This window comes from Apteryx rowi, unplaced genomic scaffold, assembly GCF_003343035.1.
Source record: "Apteryx rowi isolate R43461 unplaced genomic scaffold, aptRow1 scaffold_492, whole genome shotgun sequence".
NCBI lineage: Eukaryota > Metazoa > Chordata > Aves > Apterygiformes > Apterygidae > Apteryx > Apteryx rowi.
In genome coordinates this window covers 406040-426985 of record NW_020450752.1, presented here as the reverse complement: position 1 = coordinate 426985, position 20946 = coordinate 406040, and the positions used below count along the sequence as shown (strand labels likewise).

The window sequence follows — 20946 nt, the reverse complement described above, 5'->3', positions numbered from 1 at the left end:
GTTGTAGTAGATGCATGAATTTCTTTCTTCACTGTCCTGATCTAGAAACTTCATTGCCTTATAGAAATGACGATAGACCTGCAGTAGTGATGCAAGTGTACACAGAGGTTTCTCCTCTGATAAGGTCTTTCTGGCAATCACTGCATGCAAGCAAAGAACCACCTCTGCTGATGTGCCATAACTCTCTGAACATAGATAAGTTAGGAAATGTTTTCTTACCCCAGTCTGATCACTTGGTAGTGCTCTGTGGAGTAAAACATTACTTTCAAACACTTTATTTCTTTCTCACTTCCTATTATATACTCCTAGACTTCCTGAGTGCCAAACTGCTGCCACATGTGAGTTGTGAGCTGTCACTGCATGACCAAGCGTGCAGTGGTGAGCAAGAAAACAGCAAAGAATGGATCAACAGCAGGTTTCAGATGCACTCAAGAAACATGGGACTCATAAGGGACCCTCAACATCATTACTTAACAAAATAACCCATTGCATAGGTTATAATGTTAAAAATGTTTTCAGAGTCTCCRAGGATGAGGTGGTTAGCTCCAAATCATGCGGAAGGACAGTTCCCTCCTGCCATTTAGTGCAGCTCCCTGCCTTTGTGAGAGGTCATTTAGTTCTCTTGCTACACAGCCAGAGAATAGGCTGTGAAATGGGTCATTTGTATCTTGTCTCTGATGAGTGACCTGAAATGTGTTTCCAATAAATGTGTKTCCTTTCCTTCTGCAATAACTTTTTTGAGTCAGACCTGGCTGTGAGGCTGCAGCATCTCTATTTCCTTCTTTCCTTGACAAAAGCATTTGCTATACCTACCACATAGAGTCACTTTCTCCATACTAAGAGGTCTGCAGTGATACTCTATAGAGTCATCCCTGGAGAAAGAAGGCTTGTGAGTAAGTCTTGGGAGAGAGACAAAGCCCGCAGGGTGAAGGGACAAAACGGGAGGCAGGAAGAGGGAGTGGGGCAAARCTTTTTAGCCCTTGAAAACAGGTCACAGAATCACAGAATGKTTGAGGTTGGAAGGWAATGGTAAAAAATGAAGGCAGAACCTACATCATCTAATGTTGAAAGATCTTACTTTGAGCCATTTTCTTTGGGAGAGGTGTAAGACCCTCACAGCCAGGGCAGAACAGTCCTGATCCTTGCACTCAGCAATGAGGCTGTGGCAGGGCCCAAGAAGCTGAATCTCACATTAGATTTGAGCACAACTCATGAAAGAGAAAAAGCCTGTTCTGCATATTCCCTCATGCCCCTGCAAGCCTTGCAAGGTCCTGAAGGCTGTGCACCTCTCTAGCTCAATGARCTCAACTCACTTCATGTCTAGTGGGGCCAGTGACCTCTCCTGGCCAAGCAAGGCTAGTCAAAAGGTGCATAAAAGGGTCAAGCCATGGTTCARTGTTGCCCTGATCTGCAGAGGCTCCCATCAAACCAGACAGCAGCAGACAGTTGTAGCTGCAAGGAGCTTCTTAACCAGAGAGCAATTTCTACAGCAACTGAGGGACACTATGACATTTGAGCGCAAGCTGGTGTAGTTGTTGATTCTTTTCATGACTTTAGGTACAGATCCTTATGAAGAGTGACAGGCCTTGCCTTTATTTTCCCAGAAGTCTTGTAGGTTGAAGCAAAGGACACTGGTCCGTTCCAATGGACCCAGGATCCACCTTGCTGCAGGACTGTGTTTGGAAATCCAGGCATCATGTGGAGATGGATGTGCATGGAAACAGAGGGCTGGCAGGGGGTGTGCAGCGTTGGTGGGTTGCACTGTTTCTGGAGGATGATGGCTGCTGTACTCTCCCTGAGGCCATGGGGGGGGGGTCATAGATCACACTGGAGCTGGTGGCAGAGCAGCAGGAAAGCAGTGCTCTCTCTGAGGAGAGAGAGGTCACAGAAGGGCTTGGGTATCAGAGGCGCTGCATGGCACTGAGATGCTCTGACACAACCCCTGTGCCCAGGCTGGATTAGATGGAGATGCTATTTTCTATCTGTTTGGGATTAAGATAGTTGTATGGCAGCTCCACAGGGTTATTCCTCTCCTCAATCTCCTCAGTGATCTCCTGCAGCCGTTCCTGAAAGGCCCTGATCAGCCGCTTTGGCTTCTGCTCCGTGAAATGCTCCTCTGGATACTGGCCAAGGAACCTCTGAAAGGCATGTGGAGCAGGATCAGAAGCCCAGATCTGAAGACCCTCTGAGAGAGGACTCAGCAAGATCTGCCTTCAGCAGGCCTCTGGCACACACCCCACRCAAGCTACTGACACCCCTCTGGCAACACTCCCAACCATCCTTTTTCACCACTCTCACCTCTGACTCATCCTGCCCTCTCCTCCCCAACACCGTCTCCCCAGATGTTCCCTCTACCTCCAACCTGAACCTTTCTCACTAGGCCAGCCTAAGCCCATGACCCAGATAGGACATACTGGTCAAGGCAGAGACCAGCCTGTGCAGTCCTGTGTGCTTACCGTGTCTGCCAGTGTACTGCTCAGCAGCAGGAGGGAGGTGGCATTTTGGGCTGTGGTGGCCACAGTCGGGACGGTGTCTAGGAAAAGCTGCAGGGAGTACCTGCCTTTCACTTCAGGTGGAGGCTCCCTCATGGATGATGGGTAATTGGGCAGGAATGCTCCCAGGTCGTACTGCAGCCAAAAATGCCATGGTGAGATGTGGGTTTCAGCAGCCCAGAGAGTTACTATCCCTTGTTCCCCTCCCCATTCAGATGCAGAGGAAAGACCCGCCCTAGCTGCCCAGTAATGAGAGGCATGGAAAAATGTCTAGGTGAGGGTCTGCCCTTCCACAGGAGAGGGATASAGAGTCAGTGTCTGTCCCTTCAGGAGGGATCAGCTAGTGTAGAGGTGTTGTCAGCAATGCCAGGGCACAAAGATCCCTCTGGCCAGTGGAATCACTGTATGAGGTGTCTCATCTTCACCCTTTTGCCCTTTTCCACTGTAGCAGAACATTCCTCCCTGGTCTGTGGACTGTGCCCCTCCAGTCTTGAGGAGAAATGTGATGGCAACCAGGCCTTGCTCTCCAACTAGCTCTAGAGGGAACCTATTCCTGGCTCTCAAGTCCATCCTCTGCCTTGGGAGACCCAGCTGAGTGAAGCAGGGATGCCAGGGACAGGATGGTTGGGTAGGGTAATGCCATGGGCTGGGAGTAGAGCTCTACCATACTACCTGTGGTGATGAGTGAGAGAAAACAAGGTGCAAGAGGTTAAATATATCCAGTCCCTCTTTCCCACCTGCCCAGTGTTGACAGCTGCATGCTGGGCTGAGCATGTGAATATCATCATGGTGAGGAATTTCTTGAGCTCTGCGATGGTCCATAAAGATGAAGGGATACCTGAGGAGGGGAGAGCAAAGTCAGATGGGGCTGGATTCCCTCAGAGTCATCCTCTCCAAGCCCAGCACATTGGCCACTGTATCCCCAGGTTGAGGACAGGTCTTGCAAATACTCTATGCACTGAGCTGGAGAAAGCAGATGAAAGCTCTAGCAGAAACCTCCTCACTGCAGAAACGCCTGGTGTGCTGCAGTACTCCATCCTCATCAGTGACATCATAGTCTTGGGCATATCAGTATGGGACCTCCAACAACGTAAGGTTGAGTATGGGAACTTGCACGGTCACTGTGAAATCTCCTGAGGACAGTCTCACAGGAGAATGGACATTTCAAGGAAGCTCTGGGACTAGTTTGAGGAGGGAACAGTACCTGAGGACTCTCTGCCCAGGAAGCCATTCATGAAGATCTCCTTTACCCAGGCCTGCAGCTCAGCATCTCTTTGGACAGACTCATCACTTGTGTAATAGAAATCAATGATGCCAGAGACAAAGCTGGGTCAGAGAGAGAAGAAAGGGCTGAAGTGAGTACTGGGGAGACCAAGAAATGTCCCTGGTACAGAACCAGCTGATTAAGAGGACAGGGCTTCCCTTACAGTGTATGTCAATGTCCATCTCCCCAGTTRCAGGGAACACACCGGGTAAGAGAGAAACAACATTCACCACTGTAATTTTCCCAATAGTAGTGGTCTCTAGTAGGGGCTGTAGTGAGCTTTTCCACAGTGATTTAGTGTAAGGAGTTCTTCTTGTGCCAGATCATAGGTGTGCAGAGCCATTTCAGAGGTCCTAAAATATCTGAGCTGTGTACCCAGGTCCGACATATATGAGATAGGAGCTACAGAGAACCTGTGCTGCTTTGAAACGGCAGCTGGGAGCCAGATGGGACAGTTAGGACATTGGAAACTACAGTACAAACAGCTAATGCTGAGGCACTGGAGATAAAAAAGTGTCCAAGGTCTCTGTCCTAAGGGAATCACTTTACATAACTCTGACCCTTTGAACAGAAGTGACCAGTCTCTTCCCCCTCTCTTTTCATCAACAACCCTCTGCCCCTGCCTCCTTCCCTCTCCCAGACTCTACCTGGCCACAGCTGTCCAGAGCTTCATCCCATCATCTCTGTAATAATAATTGGGAATAGAGGAGACTCCTCGGGCCTGGATGTCATCAGGGAGGCAGAGAGACACGTAGGTCACCTTCTCCAGTCCCCTTTTCAGGATCATCAACAGCCCTTCATAAGAAGCACCAGCACCCTGAAAAAGATAGAGCCTTTGAGAATGAGAAAAGTCACATGGAAAWGACATGGACCTTGATCCAGATGACCAATGATGCACTGCATTGTTGCTGTGGTTGCTGAGTTCATGCACATCAACACTGTGCTCTAAGGGGACAGAGAAACAGCTTTCCTTTTCTCTGCAGGGCCTGTAGGGCAAGATAATGCTGCTTGAGTCACAGGAACCCATGGCCTATTGGGCCATGGAGTCAAATGTCCTCCAAAATGATGTCACATACAAGAACCATCCTTGCACAACAGGACTTTGACTTTATGAGAGAACACCCATACCCATCTGTGTGGTCCTAGAGGTACGTGCATTGCCAGTTCCCACTTCTCCCACTCAGGCATTTGCCTCCACAGTGACTGAAGTTGTGATTGTAGCACATGTTCCTCTACACTGGGAGAGCATGAAGCTGGTGACAACAGCAGGAAACATATGGGAGATAKTCTCTACCTATGTTCCCAAGACTCCTGAGCCCAGACCATGACAGACTACAGAAGCACTAAGCAGTCTTCCCAAGGGAGGCCTCATAGCTTGAGGTTAGGATCACACTGCTCCAAGCAGGAGCTGCTGGTAGCGCTGTTCTGATGGGCCCTTTTATCCTGCAAAGCCACACAAACAAGGCTCTTGACAAGTCTGCTGGATATTGCAAACACTGGTGGAAGAATCCAAACACTTTAATTCCTTTCTTTTAGCTGAGGCAACTCAAACAAAAATGTCTAAGCCAGAGCAACTCCCATCAACCTTCTTAAGGAAATGGAAAGATGGAGTGGCTGGCCCTTTTCTCAGAACAAAAGGATCTACCTCAGCCCCATCCTGTCACCCCTAGGAAAGGCGCAGAGCTGTGCAATCACTTACTTTTTCTATGATGCCACCAGAGTTGATGAGCACACTTCTAGCCAAGGTGTTAATGTGCAGCGTGAAACGGAAGTGAGGGATCAGCAGCTGGAAGGAGACATGCAGGAAATTGGAAAGCATTAACTGACTTTGTCCCTAGGCTAAATGTTCTTCTCCTCCATCCAGCAGGTTCAGTCAGCAGCACTTGCCACAGCTGGACATATCTGCAGTCCCTTCCCCAAGGGAATGAGGGCCTGCCATCTCCCACATGCTTTGATGAGTTCTAGCACAAACAGAGCCAATGTGAACTGGGGAAGGAAGTGTTTCAAGGGTCTTAGGAGGAGAGAGGAGCCCAGTCAGGTAGTTAATGTGTTGGAGAAGACCTGCTAGGGAATGTAGGCAGACCTGCCTGGGATGATTCTTGCTGTCAAATTCAGAGGACAGCTACCATTTACAATTCTAGCACACAGGCTGAGCAAATGTGATTGCCCAGCCAAGATTTTTTTCCCAGATGTTCTGCTGAGGCTACAGCTACATTTGCACAGAACCCACTGCCACTTGGAGTTGAGCCCAATGGTGCCTGCCACAGACTTGCATATTCAATCCCAGCTTGCCCTGACTGTGACCCTTCCCAGGTACTCCCCTCACCTTGAACACAGGGTGGCACGTGGGCAGGTGCCGCAAGGTGGAGATGGCAAAGACCTCCCCAAAGAGGTGGGTCTTCAGCAGGTGGATAATGATCTGATGGATGTAAAACTCAGCATTGCGCACCCAGGTCTTGGCCAGGATCCAGTCCCACTCGTGGTCACTTGGCAGGAAGATGGGGCTCTTGGGGCCAGGTGTCTGGCTGAGCTGCAGGGGGACAGAGCCATGAAGAGTACTCTGTTGAAAGATGCCACCCCAAAGACCGCTTCCTACCTTGGGATGGGAAGGAGTCCTGCCTGACTCTCTCAGGGACAGTCTGGAGGGTCTAACATCACAATGTTCCTGTATTAGGGGAGCTGCTTAGTGCCCTGCACCTGGTCTTGCTCTCTGGTATCTCATGACTACCATCCGCAATGAATATGACACATTTTTCTGAATATGCCTGGTGGTAAGAACCATACACTGATGATATTTCTGCCCTAAGTGCACAGAGACATCAGGAAAAGAAAATCTTAGCTATAGATTTGAAGCAATCTTTTCAACAAAGGAAAATAACTAATAAGTAGAATTTGGCTCTATTCTCTTTGTTAATGACCTTCAAGCAGTATGTACCTTTCACAGTTGAACTTCATGAGGCCCAGTCCTCAAGGTCCTCGCATTCCATGTGGATTGAGGCTCTTATGTTTGGCTTGTTACCAGTCTCCCTAATTTAAGTATCATCCACATGTTTCCTGAGGCTGCACTCCGTGCTGTCACCCAGGATGTTCATGAAGATACTGAACAGTATTGACACACAGTCTGGTTCTCTGACCATCACTATATGCCAAGCCGCAGATCCATGCTCTTTGAACCTGTCAGCCCTGGCAGCTTCTAAACCATCCGTCAGTTTGTCCAGCCTATAGTTCGTCAACTTCCAAAAGAAAATGTTATTGGTGATGGTGTCAAAAAACTTACTAAAGTCAAAGAATATTATTTCCTGCACTCTCAGCTCATCCACATATACAAACAATTTGTCGTGGAAGACAATTAAGTTGCCCACACATGAACTTCCCTTGTGAAATCCATCTGCTTGTTCCTGATGACCTTCTCGTCCTTCACATACTTGGAAATGGATGCTATTTCTAGGGAGTGAGGTGAGACTACCTCGTCTGCAGTTTCCTGGGTTGTACATCTTGCATTTCTCCAAGATAGCATATGTTGGCCTTTTTCCAGGTGTCCAGGATCTCCCTCATCTTTTCTTTTCCCTTGCCCCTGTGGGCACTGAGGTGAATCTCCTGGAAGTGGATGTGGATGACTGCTATGCAGGCATCTCCATCTGAGATATTCATCCTCATCTCCTTTTACAGTACATAGAGAAGGAATCAGCACAAACAGTGACAACTTCTCATACTAAGGTACATGCCTGCATTATGAGAGTTGATTTCTCCACTTACAGCATATAAGGAACTCAGGCTGCCAGTCAGAAGACTGTAGATGACACACTGCCAGTAACTGTACCTCACAAGGGAAAAGCAGACATTTGAAGCTAACCCTCAAAAATACTGGGCCAGCAGTAGTGAGTCCAAGGAGACAGCATTCAGCTCTGCTAAGGGCTTATYCTTCTAACAGCCTTGCCAAGTTCTGCCTTACCTGGATGGCAATGGGGCGCAGGAGCCCAGTAGAGTCCTGGTGCAGGAGGCACAGAGGAGCAGCAATGTACTGCTGCTGCCCATTGATGGTTCCAGTGGGAATACCCTCAAGGATTTCATAATCCGCAATAAATATATGTCCCTCCTGTAAGCAGAAAGCATATGCTCAGTTGGGAGGTAGGAGGGGAAAGAGAGACAAATGTGCCCTTCAGGATTAGGCTCACCACAAGTATTTGTATAGATGACATGGAATGGGGAGAAGTGGGACTGAAACCTGAGAGTACCAGTCGGCAACCTGTGCGAGAGCAGTGCCTTGTCCCATGCCCCTCTCTTCCCCTTAAAAAATCGATATCCCATTTCCTGTGTCCCCAGCCAGTCTATGCCCACAGAGGATCAGTGTAGAGGCCCATGGAGAGTACCCTAGTCTTCGCACTGGTGCCCAGGGGACACCAGGCCCTTAGGTCTCTCTCTACCACTCCCTTGTGTTCCCAGGCTATGCTGGACCCTCAGCCACACAGACTGAGCAGCTCTGTCTCACTGGGGTGACCACAAGCCCTGCCTCACACTGGCTGCAGAGTCAGGAGGATGTGGCTGGAGGGAACCCTTTCCCCAGGTTTTTCCAGGGCTGAAATTACCTGCATTTCCTTCCTGAGGTTAGTGTCAGCCCCCAGGAAACTAGCCACCATCTCCTGCATCACCGGGAATTTGTCTGGCAGCTCCATGCACTTTTGAATCACAACTGGGTTGGTGCCATTCAGAAACTGGTAGCCAAAAAATGTGTCTTTACTCCAGTGGCTGGCTACATACTTTGGGACTGAGGGAGAAAAAACACCAGACATTAGCACTCTCCTGTGGAGCCACCTTCACGGGCGCTCTCATGCAATAAGAGCATCTCCGTTTTTTCACCATGACAATACTTGTGGTGAGAATTCTAGAGACAACCCTCATTTTGCCCTGCTCAAACAGTTCATAAATCAGTGTGCAACAAAAAATTGCAATCATCAGGAATCAATGGATGTATTCAGGACACATATATGGTAACTGGTTATTTCTCTTGTCAGTCAGAAACCAGGCTGCCCTGTATCCATGAAATTATAGATGCATGCTGTAGTGTGCTGCTGTTATCTGTTTCCTATGGAAAAGAACTGAGGTGATCACAGTCACATGCACACATATGTGTATATCATGGTGTACTATGGGGCAGGAGGAGGAAAGCATTTTGGTTTTCTCACTGCCTGTCCATCTCCTTTACAGTTCATAAATTGTCACATTTGAAATACACCTCGAGCCCTTCATGGCAGCTCCCTGAATTTAGCAGCAGAAGTTAGGTATGGGATGGAGGAGCAAGTTGCCTTAGTGATTCAGGCGGTCTGGCATAAGCTGATCACTTGCTGGAAACTGGAGAAACCTCATCAGTGTCCCAAGTATTGGGAAGTGTCAATTGCTACTCGTGTCTCCTCTGTCACCAGCAAATCTACTGCTGTGTCTGAAATTGAGAGGGAGCTGTTCCTTTGCTGGCAGGAGAAATTGTAGGGCCAACAGGGCCTCTGAACAAAATGCCACTGATTCCTCAAAAAAAAAACAAACAAAAAACCCCCCAAAAAACCCCAGCCTTGAGTTGCTGGGACTTAAGTGCTGTGGTGTGTGGCCTTCAGGGACAGATTCCCCCACCAAAGATCCATGTGGTGGCCTGAGGAGCTGTAGAAACCTTTGATGAGCAACTGCTTCAGTGGCCTGTTCTGAGTTCTATGCTGCTGCCAAAAGGAGCCTCTCCAGCCATGACATGCTTGGCTGGTTTCCCAGTTGTTGCTCTCCTCAGTCCTCAAGAAACTCTTGAGCAGGAGAAGATCACAGAAGCATTCAGGTTGAAAGGGACCCCAGGAGGTCTCTTATCCAACTTCCTCCTGAAAACAGGGTCAGCACTGAGATCAAATCAGGTTGCTCAGGGCCTTGTCCAGTCATGTCCTAAACACCTCCAGGGATGGACTATACAGACTGTTTGGGAAACCTGTTCTCATGATGAATTTGTTTTCACTTAGGTAATTTCAGAACCTCCTCTGTTCCAGTATTTGATCACCGTCTCTCACTCTCCTGCCTCCTGTAAAACACCTGGCTCCAGTTTAGATGAATTCCTCATTCATACTAGAAGGCTGCTATTGGGTCCCACCAATAGTCTTCTCTTCTCTAGGCTAAACTAGCCCAGTTCCCTCAGCTTCTCCCTGCAAGCGAAGTGCTCCAAGCCCCTAACCATTTTCTTTGTTCTCCATTGAACTTCATTCAGTTTATTGATGTCATTCTTGTACTGGAAGCCTCAAAACTGGATGCAGTGTTCCAGATGCAGTCTAACAAATGACAAGCGAAGGGGAAAAATCGTTTCCCTTCATCAGTGTACTGGCTATGCTCTTCTTGCTACAGCCCAGCATACCGTTCACTTTCTTTGGTACCAGGGCACACTGCTGACTCTGTTTTAGATTGTTGCCCACCAAGCCCCCCGTGACCTTTTCAACAGAACTGCTCCCCATCCTGTATTGTTGCAAGGGGCTATTTCTTCACAGGTGCATGACTTGGCATTTGTCCTTGTTGAATTTCATGAGGTTCCTGTTGACCCTTTCCTCTGTCTTGTCTAGGTTCCTGCATCCTCTCAGTTAATACCTTGCTGTAAGGCTGTCTGGCTAGAGTCACAGTGAGGGCTTTGGCTTTTATCATCACAGGACCCTATCTGAGGAACAAGAACTGCTAGGGAGAGATGGGATCCACTTGATGAAGTTGGGCAAGAATATCTTTGTCAACAGGCTTGCTAACTTAGTAAGGATTTACATGCAAAGAAATGGGGTGGGGAGAAAGCATACACGGGACAGCGCAACAGGGAAACCTCTACACTCTTCCTGACAAAGCAGCGCAGCTGGTGGCCAATCTGAATTGCCTGTGCACAAGCATATGGAACATAGAGAACAAAGAGGAGGACATGGAAGCCTATGTGCAGTCATAAGGCTATGATGTCATTATATTTACAGGGCTGTGGTAGAATAGTTTGCATGACATGACTGGAATACTGTAATGGATGGATATAGGCTCCTTAGGAGGTCAGGAAGGTGTGAAGGGATGACTGCACTCTGTGCAAAGGCATGACTCAAATGCAAAGAGCTTTACTTTGGAACAGATGACTGAGACATTATGGGTCAGGATAAACGGAGAAGTCAACAAGAAGGATCTTGTGGTAGGCATCTGCTACAGAACACCTAATCAGGAAGAGCAAGAAGATGAAGTCTTCTTTCGAGAATTGGTGGGGGAGGGAGGGCAACCCTCATGGTCACAGACCCTGTTTCTTATGGGGAAGACTGCTACTTCTATGGGGAAGATGGCTACCTGCCATCCACTGTAAGGGGGACATGGTGGGGAGCAAATATTCCAGGAAATTTCTGGGGTATATTAAGGATAATTTTTTGATTCAGATGATGGAAAAGCTGAGCAGGGGAGTTGTTCTGCTGAACCTGCTATTCACTAATAAGAACTGGTGGGGGACATGAAGAAGGGGGCAGCTGAGGCAGAAGTGACCACAGTAAGGCTGAGTTAAAGAGCCTGAGGGAATTGAGGAAGGTGAGTAACAAAATAAAGGTGCTGGTCTTCAGAAGAGTGAATTTCAGCTTGGCCAAGGAACTGGTAGGCATTAATTTATAGGAGTCTATCTTGCAGGGAAAAAAAGGCCCAGGAGAGCTGGATGAGCTGCAAGAATACCATTCTCTGAGCAAAAGAGTGGTATATGACAAAGTGCAGAAAGTCAAGCTGCTGTGGCAGAAGGCTACTTTAGCTCAAAGGGAACTTCAAGCCAACCTCAAGCAATAAAAAAGTGAATACAGGAGGTGGAAGCATGCATAAGTTACCAAGAAGGAATATAGAAGCATTGCCCAGGCATGAGGGAATGGAATTAGGAAAGCCAAAGCTCAGCTGGAGCTGGAACTAGCAAGGCATGCAAAGGGCAACAGGAAGGGCCTATTAGTAGCTTGGCAGCAGCAGAAGGACCAGAAGAAAGTGTCTTCATCTGAAAGGGGCAGGTTTCTTAGTGATGAAAGGCACAGATGAGGCTGAGGAACTCAGTCCCTCCGTTGCTTCTGTCCTTGCTGGTAAGGCTGTTTCCTGTTTTCCCTGGTCCCTGAACCTAGTAGCAGAGTCTAGGGAGAGAAAAATATTACCTACAGTAAAAGAATACTGAATTAGGGTCCACTTAAACCAGATGGATGAGCACTAGTTCATAGGACCATATGGGATGCATCTGAGGGTGCTGAGGGAGCTGTCTCACCTCACTGGGATGTTGCTCTCTATCATCTTGGCAATCAGGGAGTTCTGTGATTAGTGAGAAAAGGCAAACATCATGCCAGTTTTCAAGAAGGGCAAGAGGTGAAGCCTCACCTCAGTCACTGACAGGGTGGTGGAGAAAGAACCTGAAAGCCTCAGGCACATGAAGGACAGGAAGTGGATTGGGGGCACCCAGCACGAACACATCAAGGACAAATCGTGCCTGATAACTTGATTGCCTTCTACAATGAAATGACTGGCTGTCTGGATAAAGAGAGAGCAGTGGGTGTTCTTAACCATGACTTTAGCCTTTCACATAGTTTCCCATAGTATTCTTATGACCAAAATTAAGTTAAAAAGATTTGACAATAAGGTGTGTGGAAAATTGGCTTAATTACTGGGCTCAAAGGTACAAAGTCCAGCTGGTGGCCAGTGACTAGTGGCATTCCTCTGGGTCCTATACTGCTTAATGTCTTTATTAATGGCCTGGATGATGGGACAGGTGGCACTCTCAGCAAGTTTGCAGATGACGTCAAATTGTGGGAAGAGCAGAGCTGCTAATCAGAAGGACCTCTGCAGGCTCAAGAAATGGGCTGACGGGAACCTTGAGAAGTTCAATAAAGGGAAATGCAAAGCTCTGCTCCCAAGATGGAGTAAATTCCTGTGGCAGGTCAGGGAGTGACTGGTTAGAAACCAGCTTTGCAGAAAAAGGTGTAGGAGACAAAATTCATGGACAAAATTTGAAGATGTTAGCTGTGTGCCCTTGCAGTGATGCAGACCAATTGCATCCTAGCCTGCACTGGTAAGAGCATGGCCAGCAGGTTTAGGGAAGCAAATACTGCTGTATATTTTCCCCTTGTATTGATGCATTTGGACTAGTGCGTTCAGCTTTGGCTCTTTGATATAGGAAAGASAGTGATAAAATGGAGCGAGTCCAGCAGAGACCAGCAAGATGGATAGGAAGATGAAGCACATGACATACAAGGAGAGGTTAGAGGACTAGGTTTGTTCAGCCTGGAGACATGAACAAAAGGGGGGATCTAATCATCATCTGCAACTATTTAATGGGAAAGTACAGTGACGATGGAGCCAGACTCTTCAGAGTTGTACAGCAAAAGGACAGGAGGCAACGGACACAAATTACCATAAAGGAAATTCCAATTAGATGTGAGGAAAAAGATATTCTGAGGGTGGTCAAATCCTAGAACACATTGCTCAGAGAATTGGGGGGATTTTCATCCTTGGAGAAACCCAGAACTCACATGGCCAAAGCCCTAAGCAACCTGATGAGACCTTTTAAGTTGGCCCTGCTCTGAGCAGGGGACTGGACTGGATGACCTTTGGAGTTCTTTCCAGTGAAAATTTGTCTGTGTTTCTACAGTTCTCCTGGGCAAGATCTAGAGGGTTAAAGCTATCAATCAAGATACTCTTGCTGCAGTTAAATGACCTGTCTGGGATGCTGTGTAAAGTAGAGGTCCTGCTCCTTCCTTCAAAACACACATGCACACACACACTGCTCCTGGAATGACAAATTAACTTTTCATTTCTTTTGCAATCCGATATTGTCTCATACTACGGCTGATCTGAATTAAATGGTTAAATGCAGAATGAAGAAGGGGAGTGAGAAACAGATCCCAAGGCTCTGCCTTCTCAGGGGAACATCCTTCTTATAAGGCTGTAAAGTCAGCATGTTGTTCCCTACTTCTCTCTACCTGGTCTCAAGAGAGGACAAGACACAGCAGAGATTCTTCTTAGGATACTGCTGCTCCATGTACAACCATGGACTGTGTTTGGAAAGCATTGCAAATGTATGCTGTTAGCATCAGTTTAGGAATGCGTGCAGAGACCCTCCAAGCAAAGCATCCTCCTCCTTTACCCTCAGCACAACAGAAAGGTAGTGTTAGGGAAACAAATAATCTCTTCCAAAAGACCATGAATGCACACCAGGGAAAAACAGGGAGCAGAGGGGCTGGGGAAGGAGAAGCACTAAGAGGTTTTGTCAGATAGTTGATGATGCTGATAAATATTTATGTGTGAAGTGATAAGGCTGGCCTTTTATAGTGGAGGAGCAACATGAAGATGTGCCATGAGACCAGGGCAGAGTAGCTGCTGCTGGTGGATGTGATTAGGGTATGTATGGAATAGGGGATGTTATTCCTACTGGGTCATAATGCACTGAATGTGGGGAGGATGCTATTCTGATACTGGTCATGTTATGCTGAGTGATGGATGGGAAGTTCTGCTGCTGTGTGTGGTGGTCATCTCAAAGCAATGCAAAGGCTGTGGATCTCAGGGTTCTTTGGAGTCAGAACAAAGTTGGCATACCAGTATTTCGCCTCTTTATCTTGGAGAATATCTTTTCCATATCTTCCAGGCTTTTCCAGGAGCAGTGTTTGTTCAGAAACCCCATAAAAGCCATTCTGTATATTCTGTGAAAAGAGTTGGACAGAGTAAATGCATAACAGGTGAGAGACCCTCATCACCTTTTCATTATGACTTCCTTTGCTTCCTCTATCTCCTGGTAATCCCCTGTACTCACTCATGTCCCTATTCCTGGATTCCTTCTTTCTCCTTCTCCCACCATGGTCACATGATACCCTTAATGCTGGAGCACAAAGCAGCATCTCCACAGTCTTAGCATGAGCAAGGCCTGTCTGAGTGAGGGGAGACCCCCGTAGGTCTCAATAGGAACAGAGTGGGGAAGGAGGAGATTGTTGGAAAATCCAACAAATACGCAGCAGAGCTATGATCCTTATGGTGTGTGTAGATTTAAATTTTCTGTGAGACTCAAGATGGGCATGTCTGCGTGTATAAAGGGAGCCCTGAAATTTTTTGTCGAATGCTGTGGTGTACAGAGGGGTTCACAATGGCTTGTAGTTGTGGAAAAGGAGGAGTCTGTAGGGAATCTTCCACACATCTTTGGAGAGACAGGGGTAGGAGATAGGCCTGTCTGCTGGAAAATTTGACATCCACCCTCTTGGGAGAACTAGGGATGCCCTGATAGTCTCTGCTGAGGGATCAGAAACACTTGCCAGAGTTCCTGTAGACTCAGTGGAAGGACAGGAGAGACCACCATGGGAATTCCCTTGGGGTTAGGTGCAGGACTCTGCACATAGAGGGAGTCCTCAGGGATACCCAGGAGGATTGTCCCTGTTTCAGGCATGTGCAACTTGTCCACATGAGTGTGTGCCTTTCTCCTTGCCTCTCACACTCTGAGAAGTATAGGCTAGAAGGGACTTTTCTTTCATGGATGCATATTGCAGTTATAGCCTTGGCTGTGGCTCTTTCCCAGCTACCCCAAACTGGGGGAAATAATACCAAGTGTCCAGAATCTGCGATCATTCAAATATATTTTAAAAAACTTACTGAACTGTTTGGATACCATGAAAGTTTTTGGCCCGTATATAGGAGAACTTGGTATCTGAGGACAGGTCCTCAACTGAATCCACATCCAAACACAGCGGCCAGCCCTCAGCAAAGGTCTTCCACCTGCACGGTGAGGCAGGGACATTAACATCTGAAGAGTACAGGGGCACAGATCACACTTCCCAAGGACTTTGTCCCAGCATCAAATGTCTAGGCACTGTTGTTCACCCAGTTCTGGGGTTCACAACACCCTTGGCATAGAGAGATGGCAAACAGATAGCTACCCAAGAGTACAACTTTGGATAAATGGTATAAACAGTAGATTTTGTGCTGCAATGATTTCTACACTTGAAAGTCATGCAATAAAAAGGCAAAGGTCACACTAAAGCTTGAGTGTTTACCATGCAGCACTACCTTCAGTCATCCAACCAGGAAGAACAGAAATTTGATGCGATTCAGGAAAATTTTCCATGAAAACATAGTGATGGTGAGGACCACATTCCCAGTTTTTATTTCTTTAGTGGCTGAGTCCTTTAGATGCTGTTCTCCCATGAGTGCTCACCAAAACTGCTCCTATCTCTTCCTCAACTGTTTTTACTCCAGAAAGGTTGGGGAAAAGTTGAAGGCAGGAAGTGAGAAGTTCCTCTTAACTATGGAGTGATGATAGAAAAGAGGGAACTGCCCCATACTGTAGAGACAGCACTGAGACTCCATTCTGCATGAGGCTGAACTCACCGGAACACTGCCCGTCTCTCCTCCAGTTCATATCGTCGATGTTGTTTGAGGATGCCATACTCTTCATCACTGAGAGTTTTACCTGGCAAAGAGGAAAGAAGGACTGAAGTCAGACCTCTTGCCATGAGGAAGGATGCCCTGCATTCTCTGGGCCTCTTTCCCTAAGAAAGGGTTTGAACATAGCTGCACAGAGAAGCCAGGTTTCTTGCTGCCTCCTTGTTTTTTTCAAAAGTGAGGATTGAGACAATGTTCTCCAAAGGCTCTTACCTGTCCCTTCCCGGAGCTGCAGCGGGATCTCACCCTCCACCCATTGGTAGCAGGGGAAGCGGTAGACCTTTCCCAGGGGTGAGGTCACACAGACGTTATTGCAGAACCAGGCATCTTCAAAGAGGATTCGCTCCTTATACAAATGGATTAGCAGGATAGGACCCAGGTCTTGCTCACAGTGAATCTTGGACTTCGCCTGGGGACAGTGACAGAAGGACACCTCAGAGCAGCTATAGAGAGAAGGTCCTAGAGGGACCGACTCCTCTAAGAACTCCAGGGCAGCAAGAGATCACTGATGGTTGTGCCTACATAGATCCTGCAGATCCCCTGCCTCATCCATCAGCACATTAGTCTCAACTCCACATTGCTCCTCCCCAGAGGTTTTCAAACCCCATGGGTGGAGGAGAGCTGAAAGGGATGAGGGCTGGACTCCAAACTCTCCTGTCCGTTTGGGCTGCAAAGAGGTAGTGGTTCTTCAGGTACTCTGTGCTTTCTCTCTCCTGGAATCCCTTTATTCCATCCACCCCCGGACTCCACACAAAGACCCCATGAACTCACACAGTTGGTCAGGAATGTATGGCTGATTTTCGTCTTGGCGCTCTCCCCTTCAGTTCCCACCAGAGTGATGCTGATGGAATTTGTTGTCCCTGCCTGAAAAACATCACCTGTGGCCACCTGGACCTCGTATGTGGCCATGGGGTGTTCCGGAAGGCTCTCAGTGTGGATGGACAGCTATGTTTGCGTCTCACTCTCTCAGGCAGGGCTCACTGTGCTGAGGAGATCAGACATGTTTATTTGATGCCGCCCTTCCCTCACGCTCTCTTCCCATCCAGCACACAATTGCAGGCCTCTTGCTGCTTCTGCTATTGCAGGGCTGACAGAGCTGCCTGGCTCCCAAGAAAGGCTGTGATCTGAGTGTCTTTGTCCTCCCCCATATCTTTTCTAGTCCACACTCACTTTTTACCTTAGTAAATAACTGAAAATTGATTCACCCTCATGGTCTAGAATGGGTAGCTGAAAAGAAATAAATCCACCCACTGGACAACCAGCCAACAGCCGTATACTAATTCTGCATTGCCTGAATTCAGTCCTTTGCAATGGGTAAGTGAAGGGTGGTGCCTGAGTAGGCAAAAGACAAGCCAATGTGTATGCTGAAAATGAAAATTCCCCTCTTCTCAGAGATGCCTACTGCATGATGAAGCTGTACAAAAACTGAAAGGAATACTCAACTAGGAAGCACCTCTAATCAGCTGGAGGAAGCTGATTAGGCAGTGGAAGCCTCACAATTGTAGGCCTTGATACTCATGGGGAACTTGAACCACTCCAATATCTGCTTGAAATGTAATATGGCTGCAGGCAAGATATCCAAAAGATTTCTGTAGTGAAGAAAATTTCTTGACAGAAGTGATCAATGAGCACACTAGGGGACATTCTCTGCTGGGCCCATTACACCTGCACAGGAAGAACTGGGATGGGAAGGGAAGGCTGAGGGCAGTGTTGCCTGCAGTAAACATGGGATGGTAGATTTAAAAAAAAACAGAGAGAAGTGAGCAAGACAAACTGCTGAGTCACAAGCATGAAATTCAGGAGAGCAGGCTTTTGCTTGTTCAGGGATCTCTTGGAAGAATTTCATGGGAGATTGCCCTGGAGAGCAAAAAGGTCCAGGGGAGGGGTTGATCTTCAACAACAACTTCTTCGACCTCAAGAACTGTCTATCTGAACATGCAGAAAGCTGAGCAGGCCTAACAGAAGTGCTGCATGGATAAATAGGTAACTCCAGATGGAACTGAAATGCTGAAAAGGAGTGCACAGAAAGTGAAAGAAGTGATGAGCTACCTTGGAAAAATATTGAGACATTGCCTAAGAGTGCAAGCATAAACTTAGGAAAGCCAAAGCTCTGTTGGAAGCAGAGACCCCCTGGGATGCTCAGGTCTAGGACAAGTCTGTAGATACATTAAATAAAGGAAAAGAAGTAAATTACACCATTCCCTAAAGCGAGTTTTCCTCAGGCATTCTGCAAGTGTTCCCCTCTTCAGGCTTAGCTGTGCTTGGGCTACTCTCTTTCAGGGTGGTGTTCCTATCTAGGTGCATCTCAAGGTGATCCTTCAAATCAAACTGTTTTTCCGAGTGCAAGAGAGTGAGAATTAGATGGCAACATGAAGAGAAGTGGAGGAGTAAGAAATGTGAGGAGGTGCCCAGGAAATAATATAAAGGGGTAGGCACTTGCACTTGCACTTGCTCTGTGAAAGCAGCATGACTGAGGCCGTCTCAAGTGCCTATACATAAACACATGCAGCATGGGAAAATGGTGGACCCTAGGAGAACAAAGATAAATATCAGAAATACAGCTCTGGACTTTGAGATCAGATTTTGGCTTGCTCTGGAAGCTGCTTTGCAGGACACATGGATAATGCCCTGGAGGGCAAAGGGGCCCACGACGCCCAATGCATCTTCAAAGACAACCTCCTCAAAGCACAAGAACAGTCCACTCTGACATGCCAAAATTCAAGTGAGCGTCATAGGAGGCCAGCATGGATGAACCAGGACTCCTGACAGAGTTCACATCCAAAAAAAAAGAATGCAGGGCTGTGGAAAGAGCAGCTGCAGAAGATCTGACAAGGAGCCAGGGGACTGGCAGAGTACGTGATAGCAGCCCTGGAGCGTGCTCTCTACACACTGACTGAAACCAGTCAGGGCCAGACATGCATACTGTTTTGTCAGCAATGTCTAGCTGCTTCACAGTCAGTAACTACTCAAGCTTTGCAATAGCTCTAGCAGACAAAAGGGGCCCTTAGGATGCACAAAGTGAGTCCATCCTGGGCATCCTACCAATCCATCCAGCAGCCTCCTATCAGTGACCCCTCCATGCAGTTCCTGGGGCTCCCTGTGCAGTTTGGAGAGTAAATCAGTCCTTCATTAAATCTACTTTGTTTAACCCCTCACATGCCTTGAGTGTGTCTCTACACCAGTATCCAACCCTCCTTTTCTCACCTTGTGGTCACAAGAACACACAACATTGTCAGTCTAGCCACAGCTCAGGCCATCTCCAAACACAACGTGGTCTTTTGCAGCCCTTCCTTTCTCATCCCCTTCCCTTCCCTCCCATCCTAATCTATCCCACCCCATCCCATCTTCTCTTGCAACTGTAAGGGCACGTGAGATAAGAGCAGCTGAACACAGAAGAACCAGCTTGTTAGGAGGGAAGTGCTGGGGCAAGGAAGTGAGGCAGCACCATCTGAAAGTCTGTTGTGGCTGGAGTGCTGGCCTCTGTCCACAACACAAGGGGAGTTTGAATCAGGGACCGAACGCATCAAGAGGAAGGGAGTCCTTGCACTGTCAAAGAAGCAGCAAAATGCAGTGCTTACCTGGAGGTGCCAGTGAGAAGAGCTTCTGCAGTTCTTGGAAGGGTGTGGGGAAGCTAGTTTATATAAGACCTCACTAGGGGTGTGGTTCAAGTTGAGACTGCAAAACTGATAATGGGTCTGTATTACCAGTGACAGCAGGAGGATTTAATGCTGTAAAATGAATATTTGAGGGACCAAATTCAGGCCCCTGCCATCCATGGCCAAAGAACCCTCATTCTGAACTAGCTGGTGTTTTTGGCACCCCACCAGCCTTCACACTCCCCCTGCTAGGGGCTCTCCCTGGCTCAGATCAAGGGAAGGAACCCAGTTCAGAGAGCTGAACTTCTCCCCTCTCTGCACTGGGTTTGTTTGGGTGGAGGGAGGAGAAGTGAGACCTTTGCCTATGTCACAGTTCGGGTTTCTCAAGTTTCAGGGCTCTGTCATCAGCTGTGGTGGGCAGTGAGGCCACAGTCAGCTACCCTTTTCTGCTCTGCCTGATGCACCTTGGCTCTTCCATCCATGAGACACTGTTCCAGCTCTGGTGTGGCTCTGCTACCTTTCCTTATGTCTGCTTGCAGTTTTGCTTTGCTGCTGGTATTCCATCCTTTCAGCAAGAATTCACTTAAATTCCAGAGAATGCACAGGACCCCTGTATACAGAAGGCTCAAAGGCAGTTTTCTACCACCATCCTTCTCTTCTCAAGGCTTCAGCACTTGCATTTCCAAGCTGGAAGTCATTTTCTTGTCTTAGGAAGACTGATGCCACGGAGGGAGCTGACTTTTATCTCCTTCAGGATGTACCCCTTTTTTTACAGAAATGCTTCCCAAATGTAAGCAAGTATAAATGTAGGTGTATAAATATACATACATATATATATAYACACACATATATATGTAAAACCAAGACTGTTGAGACCTGTCATTGGTGCCTGCAATTAACCTACCATTATTTCAACCAGCTCTTGGGTGCCGTGCTTTTGGGAGGAAATGATCCTTCCTTTTTAATCTCAGGCCAAGGATTACTCCTTATTTTTGGCTGAGAAGTAGATGAGAACCTACATTTTGTTCTGTCCATAGCTCACCAATCGAGCCTTTGAGTTACAAGGAAGAGTGTGGCACTGGAGTGGAGAGAGGGGGATCAAGAGAGAACGTGTGTACATAAATTTGTGTGTGGGACAGGGGAAAGCAGGCCAGTGTTCTGCCATGAGATGGACTTTTAGTGCACTGAGGATGTA

General features: G+C 47.6%; 1 protein-coding gene across 1 annotated transcript; it reads right to left on the bottom strand.

Moving 5' to 3' along the window:
* Positions 1 to 259: 259 nt before the first annotated feature.
* On the bottom strand, positions 260 to 19807 carry LOC112972483 (hydroperoxide isomerase ALOXE3-like). The gene is made up of 15 exons (XM_026079075.1): positions 19734 to 19807; positions 16927 to 17140; positions 16369 to 16564; positions 16102 to 16183; positions 15367 to 15489; positions 14326 to 14429; positions 8343 to 8521; positions 7709 to 7852; positions 6083 to 6286; positions 5456 to 5542; positions 4404 to 4573; positions 3697 to 3818; positions 3230 to 3330; positions 2457 to 2627; positions 260 to 2138 (listed from the first exon to the last, which is right to left on the bottom strand). The coding sequence occupies exons 2-15, from the start codon at positions 17062 to 17064 to the stop codon at positions 1959 to 1961; spliced, it is 2001 nt and encodes a 666-aa protein (XP_025934860.1). The 5' UTR covers positions 17065 to 17140; positions 19734 to 19807; the 3' UTR covers positions 260 to 1958.
* Positions 19808 to 20946: the final 1139 nt, after the last annotated feature.